The following is an 8,716-nucleotide window of genomic DNA, read 5'->3' on the forward strand; positions in this document are numbered from 1 at the left end:
ATGACCTGAGCTGAAGGCAGATGCTTAACGACTGAGCCACCCAGGCGCCCCAGATGCTTTCACTTTAAAAACGTAATATACGTGGGACACCTGGGTGGCTCCGTTGGTTAAGCATCTGCCTTCGGCTCAGATCATGATCTGAGGGTCCTAGGATTGAGTCCTGCATCGGGCTCCTTGCTCAGCAAGAAGCTTACTTCTCCCTCTGCCTGCTGCTCCCCTTGCTTGTGCTCTCTTTCTCTCTGGCATATAAATAAAATCTTTAAAAAAGGGGGGGGGGCAGAAAGCATCGTATATGTGTGCCTGGCTGGCTCATTTGGTGGCGTGTGAGTTCGAGCCCCATGTTGGGTGTAGAGATTACCTTTAACAAATAAAAAGTAAGAGGCACCTGGGTGGCTCAGTTGGTTAAGTGTCCAACTCTTGATTTTGGCTCAGGTCATGATCTCAGGGTCATGAGATCGAGCCCTGCTTCTGCTCTGCGTTGGGCATGGAGCCTGCTTATGATTCTCCCTTTCCCTCTGCTCTTCCCCCTGCCCCCGCTGCTACATGCACATGCTTGCTCGCTGGCTTTCTCACGTGTGTGTGTGCTCTCTCTCTCAAAAAAATAAAAATAAAAATAAAAATAAAATAAAAGCATATCATATACCTGTAAAGAAACAATGGGTTGGGGAAAGTGAGGAGGGATTATGGAAAAAGATGTAGGGTTATAAGCATCTAGGAGAACCTTTGCACTTGGTAGAAAGTGAAGGCTGCTCCTTTGGAAGGATAGCACTGAAAATAGGTAGAATCCATAACCTTACTTTCTTTTTGATCAACATACTACTGCCAACCCTCAGATTAAGGCAAGTTAAACAGAATCGTATCACCTTTACTCATCTTTATCCTCTAGTGAGCTTATAAAAGATGATTCTGTATCTACTAAATTAGAAAGCCATAGTACCTTAAACTGCTTAAGTGTGGGCATGTGGGAGGAGGCGAACTGTGAACCAAATCACTGATTTACCTTCTTCTCAGATGTTATTTACTACATAAAATTAGAGGACAGAAGCTAATTGGACTACTTCAATTTAGTGGTCACCTCATTCTACCTCTCAATTTCTACCTTACCCTTAATGTTTTGCTCCTTGAATAGTAGGAAGGGGTTCAAGAAACCAAGAAGATGAGCTATCATAATTTTCACATGTAATGACTTTTTCCATGCCTCTTTCACTAGACTTTATATTCCATGAAGACAGAAGCCATGTTATTTACTGCTAAATCCCTACTTCTTAACATAGTAACTCAATGTCTATTTTTTGAATGAATTACCTGATTTATTATTTTGGAATATGTATCAAACTATTTTAAATTTATTTTTCTCTCTATTAGATATGCAACCATTGTCTCCAATTTCTGTCCATGAACGCTACAGTTCTCCTACTGCAGGGAGTGCTAAGAGAAGACTTTTTGGGGAAGACCCCCCAAAGGAAATACTTATGGACAGGATCATAACAGAAGGAACAAAATTGAAAATTGCCCCTTCTTCCAGCGTTACTGCTGAAAATATATCAATTTCCCCTGGGCAAAGTCTTCTAACTATGGCCACAACCATAGTCACAGGAACAACGGGACATAAAGTTACAATCCCATTGCATGGTAACATTTTAATGCATTTATTTGATATTTTTTCTGAATTAGTTAATAATTTAAGATTTGTCTTGCTGGATTCGATCACATGGCCTTTTTATTCCAGTTTCTTTTGAACCTATACTATTTTTTTAAATTTATTATCTTGAGAGCACTTCTGGGTTCAAAGCAAAATTGAGTAGAAGGTACAGAGATTTCCCATACACCCACTGACACACACACACACACACACACACTGACACACACACACACACACACACCCCTTTCATCACCCTAGTCATCCTGCACCAGAATGGTACATTTGTTACAATTGAGGAACCTCTCGCTATTGTACATTCTATAGATTTTGACAAATGTTTAATGACACATATTCACCATTACAGTATTATACAGAATAGTTTCCTGCCATAAAAATCCTCTGTGCTCCACCCTTTGTTTTGTTTTGAACTTACACTGTTTTTTGAATTTTCACATTTTATAAATTTACCACCCTTTTTGTTAGGACTTATTTTATTTTCTTATGTGAGCTTTACAAATGAGTTACAAGAGTTTTGTTTCTTGATTAAAAACATCTCCTTAAGAGCTCAAAAGAAAGCAATATTGTTTCAGAGCAGAAATAGAAAACAAGAGTGCTGTAACCTAGAATTACTATTTTTGTGGCTTTCTTCTCCTTTTCTAACCTATTCCTATGTTTATACACATAGATAGAGAGATAGAATTGACAACCTTTCTGGAACACATGCTGCTTATTTCTAAAATTGAAAACTCTTGCTTATTCATTTAGGTATCGCAAATGATGCTGGAGAGATCACACTGATACCAATTTCCATGAATACAGCTCAGGAGTCCAAAGTCGAGAGTCCTATATCACTTACTGCTCAGTCATTAATTGGTGCTTCTCCGAAACAGACCCATCTGACTAAAGCACAAGAGGCACATCCAACTGGAATAAACAAACCAAAGAGAACTGGGTCTTTAGCACTGTTTTATAGAAAGGTATGTGATTTTATGGCATCCAAAAGATCTCATTTGGGGTGCCTGGATGGCTCAGTCAGTAGAGCATGTGACTCTTGATCATAGGGTTGTAAGTTCAAGCCCCATATTGGGTGTACAGATTACTTAAAAATAAAATATTTTAAGGGGCGCCTGGGTGGCTCAGTCGGTTAAGTGTCTGCCTTCAGCTCAGGTCATGATTCCAGGGTCCTGGGATCAAGCTCCACATCTGGCTCCTTGCTCAGCGGGGAGCCTGCTTCTCCTGTTGCCTCTGCCGCTCCCCCTGCTTGTGCTCTCTCTCTCTCTGTCAAATAAATAAATAAAATATTTTAAATAAAACTAAAATTACCTCATTTAATCAGTGCAAGAAAGATTAACAGAGCAGCTTTAGCCTTTTGTGTGTGTGTAGTAAAATATACATAAAATTTATCATTTTAACCACTTTTAGTGTACAGTGAAGTGTCATTATACATTCACATTGTCGTGCAGCTTTCATCATCATCCATCTCCAGAACTTTTTCATCTTCCTAAACTGAGACTCTGTTCCACTTAAAATAATTCCCCATTCCTCTTCCCACCACCAGTTCCTGGTAACCACCATTCTGCTTTCTGTCTCTAGGAATTTGACTACTCTTGGTACCTCATATAAGTGGAATCAAACAATATTTATGTTAATATTATATTAAATTAATATCATTAATATAATTAATATTATATTAAAACAGGTTTATTCCACTTAGCATAAGTCTTCAAGATTCATCCATGTTGTAGCATGGTTCAGAATTTCCTTTCTTGGGCGCCTGGGTGGCTCAGTTAGTTAAGCGACTGCCTTCGGCTCAGGTCATGATCCTGGAGTCCCGGGATCGAGTCCCACATCGGGCTCCCTGCTCAGCGGGGAGTCTGCTTCTCCCTCTGACCCTCCACCCTCTCATGTGCTCTCTCTCTCTCTCATTCTCGCTCTCTCAAATCAATAAGTAAAATAATAAAAAAAAAAATTTCCTTTCTTTTGGGCTTCTGGGTGGCTCAGTTGGTTAAGCTACTGCCTTCAGCTCAGGTCATGATCCTGGAGTACTAGGATCGAGTACCACGTTGGGCTTCCCTGCTCAGTGGAGAGCCTGTTTCTCCTCTGACCGCCCCACCGCAGGCCTCCCCCCCCCCACTCTCAAATAAATCTTTAAAAAAAGAATTTCCTTCCTTTTTAAGGCTGAGTAATACCCATTGTATGTATATAATACCCCATTGTATGTACATTTTATTTATCCATTCATCTGTAGGATGAACATTTGCAGTGTTTCTACCTTTTGGTTATTGTGAATAATGCTGCTATGAACATTAATGTACAAATACCTATTCAAGTCTCTGCTTTAAATTCTCTTGGGTTTATACCCAGAAGTGGAAAAGTAATCCTGAATTTAATTTTTTGAGGAACTATCATACCATTTTTCACAGTGCCTGCCCCATTTTATATTCCTGCTACAATACATGGGGTTCCAAGTTCTCCACATCCTTGTCAACAGTTTTCTGTTATTTTTGATAGTAGTCATCCTAACGAGAATAAAGTGGTATCATAGTTTTGATTTGCATTTCCCTAATTATTAGTGATGTTGAGCATCTTTTCATGTGCTTATTGGCCATCTGTCTGTCTTCCTTGGAGAAAGATTTATTTAAGTCCTTTGCCCATTTTTTATTTGAGTTTTGCTGCTGTTGTATTGAGCTGTAGTTCTTCCTTTATATATTCTGGATAAGAATCCCTTATCAGATTTATGACTTGGAAATGTTTTCTCCCATTCCAGGGGTTGCCTTTTAACCATGTTGATAGTATCTTTTGATGCACAGAGGTTTCTAACTTTGATGAAGTTCAATTTATCTATGTTTTGTTTTACTGTCTTTTGCTTTTTGTGTCATATCCAAGAAATCACTGACGGTTCCAAAGTCATGAAGCTTTTCCCCTGTTTTCTTCTAAGAGTTTTATAGTTTTAGCATTTGTGTTTAATTCCTTGATCCATTTTGAGTTAATTTTGTATATGGTCTGACGTGAGGTTCTAGCTTCGTTCTTCCGCATCCATTCTCTCAACACCATTTGTTGAAAACACTGCCGTTTCTCCCTTGAATGGTCTTGGCACCATTTTCATAAGCCATTCAACCATATATGTGAGGGCTTATTTCTGGGCTCTTTTCTAAGCATTGTCCTCTTTATGTCTGTCTTTATGCCAGTACTATACTGTTTTGATTATTGTAACTTTGTAGTAAGTTTTGAAATTAGGAAATGTGAGCCCTCCAACTTTGTTCTTCTTTTTCAAGATTATTTTGGCTGTTCAGAGTCCCTTGAGAATTCCATATGAGTTAAGGATGGATTTTTCTTTCTTTTTTTTTTAGGATGGATTTTTCTATTTCTGCAAAAAACATCATGGGGATTTTGATAGGGATTGCACTGAATCTGTAGATTCCTTTGACTAGTGTTGACATCTTATTACCATTACTAAGTCTTCCAGTCCATGAATATGGGATGTCTTTCCATTTATTTGTGTTTTGGGTTTTTTATTTTGTTTTTTGTTTTTTAGTTAACATACAGTGTTTTATTTTTTTTTTTAAGATTTTATTTATTTGTCCGAGAGAGACACAGCAAGAGAGGTAACACAAGCAGGGGGAGTGGGAGAGGGAGAAGCAGGCTTCCTGCTGAGCAGGGAGCCCGATGTCGGGCTCGATCCCAGGACCCTGGAATCATGACCTGAGCTGAAGGCAGACGCTTAACAACTGAGCCACCCAGGTGGCCCAGGTGTTTTATTATTTATCTTTAATTTCTTTCAGCAGCATTTTGCAGTTTTCAGTATATACTTTTACCTCCTTGGTTAAGTTGATTACTAAGTATTTTATTCTTTTTCATGATACTGTAAATGCATTCATTTTCTTAATTTTATTTTTGGATTATTCATTGTTTTTGGTATAGGAATGAAAGAGATTTTTGTGTGATTTTTTTTTTCTAAGATTTTATTTATTTATTTGAGATAGCATGAGCATGTGGAGGAGGGAGAGAAGCAGACTCCCTGCTGAGCAGGGAGCCTGATGGAGGCTTCTACCCCAGGACCCTGAGATCAGGACCTAAGCCGAAGGCAGATGCTCAACCAACTGAGCCACTCAGGTGCCCCTTGTGAATTTTTTTTTTCAATTTTTTTTATTTTTTAAGTAATCCCTACATCCAACACCGCTTGAATTTATAACCCCAAGATCAGGAGTCACACATTACACTGACTGAGCCAGCCAGGTGCCCCGTGTGATTTTGTATCCTCCAACTTTGCTGAATTCGTTTATTACTTATAACATTTTTTAGGGACTCTTTACGTTTTCTACACCATAAAATCATGTAATCTGCAAACATGATTTTACTTATTTTCCTATTTGGATGCCTTTTATTTCTTTTTCCTTCCTAATTGCTCTGGCTAGAATTTCCAGTACTCTGTTGAAAGGAAGTGCTGAAATTGGGCATTCTTGTCTCGTTCCTAATCTTAAAGGAAAAGTTTTCTTTGTTTTACTTTGAGTATGATGTTAGCTATGGATTTTTCATATATGGCATTTATTATGTTGAGGTAGTTTTCTTCTATTCCTGATTTGTTGAGTGTTTTATGAAAAAAAGTGTTTTGAATTTTGTCAGACCTCAATTGAGGTAATCTTTAAATTGAGGTGATCTTTTTTTTTTAAGATTTTATTTATTTATTTTAGAGAAAGAGAGAGCTCATGTGGGGGGGGCAGGGGTCGGTGGAAGGAGAAGAGGGAGGGGGAGAAAGAGTCATAAGCAGATTCCACACTGAGCACAGAGGCCCACATGGGGCTCAATCCCATAACCCTGAGATCATGACCTGAGCTGAAACAAGGAGGCGGACGCTTAACCTACTGTACCACCCAGGCGCCTCTGTCCTACCTATTTTTATTTTTTTATTTTTTTTAAAGATTTTATTTATTTATTAGAGAGCATGGTGGGGGAGGGTCAGAGGGAGAAGCTGACTTCCCGCTGAGCAGGGAGCCCAATGTGGGATTCGATCCTGGGACTCCGGGATCATGACCTGAGCCAAAAGCAGTCGCTTAACCAACTGAGCCACCCAGGCGCCCATGTCCTACCTATTTTTAAAGCACTATCAGCTTCTGATAAGACAGGCAAGTTAATCAGATATTTATAACCAAACGTGACTCTTTTGTAAAATAAATTCCAGAACTGGAAGATATCTCTCTAGTCTACCCCACAACTACATGGCTAGCTAGTCCGTTCTTAAGAATTGTAAAGGGAGGGGCGCCTGGGTGGCTCAGTTGGTTAAGCGACTGCCTTCGGCTCAGGTCATGATCCCGGAGTCCCGGGATCGAGTCCCACATCGGGCTCCCGGCTCAGCAGGGAGCCTGCTTCTCCCTCTGACCTTCTCCCCTCTCGTGCTGTTTTTCTCTCTCTCTCTCTCTCAAATAAAAAATAAAAAAAATCTTTAAAAAAAAAAAAAAGAATTGTAAAGGGAAAAGAAGGCACTGTTTTTCAGGGGGGTTTAGCATTGTGATTAGGGTTTAGGAGTTAAAAATTTTTTTTAATTAATATTTTTTCTAAATTATCTTTGATGCCAATTTTAAGTTTATTTCCTCTAGTCTTTTTTATCATAATTCTTGAAAGACTTGCCCTTTTCTCTCCTTCCCACTGCCTCCTCTACTCTACCTTCCCAAATCCTACTTCCCCCTTGTGCCTTTCTAAAGCCTGTTTTAAAAACAGAGTTTCAAAATGCAGCTTTTCCCCCATTTATTCCATATTTTTAATTTTCAGAATGACAAATTTTGATAATCTAAGTGACAAAATAAAGCTTTAGTTCTGAATTTTTTATTCTGAATCTACTTCAGAATCTTTTTTTCTTCTTTCTGTTTAAATGCAGCTTACTTGATGGGGCACCTGGGTGGCTCAATTAAGCATCTGCCTTCCACTCAGGTCATGATCCCAGGGTCCTGGAATTGAGTCCCACATTGAGCTCCTTGCTTAGCCGGGAACTTGCTTCTCCCTCTGCCTGCCGCTCCCCCTGCTTGAGCGTGTGAGCGTGCGTGAGTCCTCTCTCTCTCTCAAATAAATAAAACCTTTATAAATAAATAAATAAAACCTACTTGCTATAGATTAGAAGCTAGAAAAATTTTATCCTAAAAGAGAATAGGATGTCTATATCTATAAAGAGCGTAAGTGTCCGTGTCTATAATGAATTCAAAATAACCATTCCCTGAGTAAACTGCAGCTATTATCTATGCTGAATTCACTGTGCCTGAATAGAATTTTCTGTGAATTTTTTGTTAGAATCAGAAGACTTCAAGAGTAGGGGCGCCTGGGTGGCTCAGTTGGTTGGGCGACTGCCTTCAGCTCAGGTCATGATCCTGGAGTCCCGGGATCGAGTCCCGCATCGGGCTCCCTGCTCAGCGGGGAGTCTGCTTCTCCCTCTGACCCTCTTCCCTCTCGTGCTCTCTCTCATTCTCTCTCTCTCTCAAATAAATAAATAAAATCTTTAAAAAAAAAAATTAAAAAATTAAAAAAAAAAAGAAGACTTCAAGAGTATGTTTCTTTAACACATTGGATCAACTCTGTAAAAGATACTTAACTATTATTTAATTACATATTATTTTTAATCTTTTTAACTAGGACTGTATCTTTCATTTTCTATCACAAATATAAAGTTCTAGCCTCTTTCCCACTACTCTGACCCAAATGGATTCTGTTTATCTCTTGGCCAGCTGGACCAGAAATAAAGGGATAGGATACAGAAAATGAGTTTGCTATAAAATGAATGACTTGTGGCTTTGGAGTCAACCACTCGTCTTTCTATCAGATTAGTGTATTGGATAGCTTACATTTGTTTTTAAACTCTAATTTGTGGATTATTTTCCTGCCAAAGATATTTTTGTATAAGGGGGATGCCTGACTCTTTTTCATTATTTTCCTTAAAGACAGTTCAAACAGAATAGTGTGATTTAGGAATACTACAGCAGGGTACCAGTTTTGTTTTGTTTGTTTTTTTTAAGATTTTATTTATTTATTTGAGAGAGAGAGAGAGCACATGAGAGGGGGGAGGGTCAGAGGGAGAAGCAGACTCCCTGC

General features: G+C 38.9%; 1 protein-coding gene across 3 annotated transcripts in view; it reads left to right on the top strand.

Annotated features, from left to right (window-relative positions):
• Window positions 1-8,716, top strand: part of RBL1 (RB transcriptional corepressor like 1) — a 75,029-nt gene that overhangs the window by 37,910 nt on the left and 28,403 nt on the right. For all 3 annotated transcript variants that reach the window (XM_073880455.1, XM_025876621.2, XM_073880456.1), the window contains 2 exons: window positions 1,366-1,632; window positions 2,408-2,619. In XM_073880455.1, the coding sequence (XP_073736556.1) occupies window positions 1,366-1,632; window positions 2,408-2,619 (479 nt within the window). The remainder of the gene's footprint in view (window positions 1-1,365; window positions 1,633-2,407; window positions 2,620-8,716) is intronic.

Source organism: Callorhinus ursinus, unplaced genomic scaffold, assembly GCF_003265705.2.
Source record: "Callorhinus ursinus isolate GAN/ISIS: 27379988/994484 unplaced genomic scaffold, GSC_fseal_2.0 scaffold38, whole genome shotgun sequence".
Taxonomy (NCBI): Eukaryota; Metazoa; Chordata; class Mammalia; order Carnivora; family Otariidae; genus Callorhinus; species Callorhinus ursinus.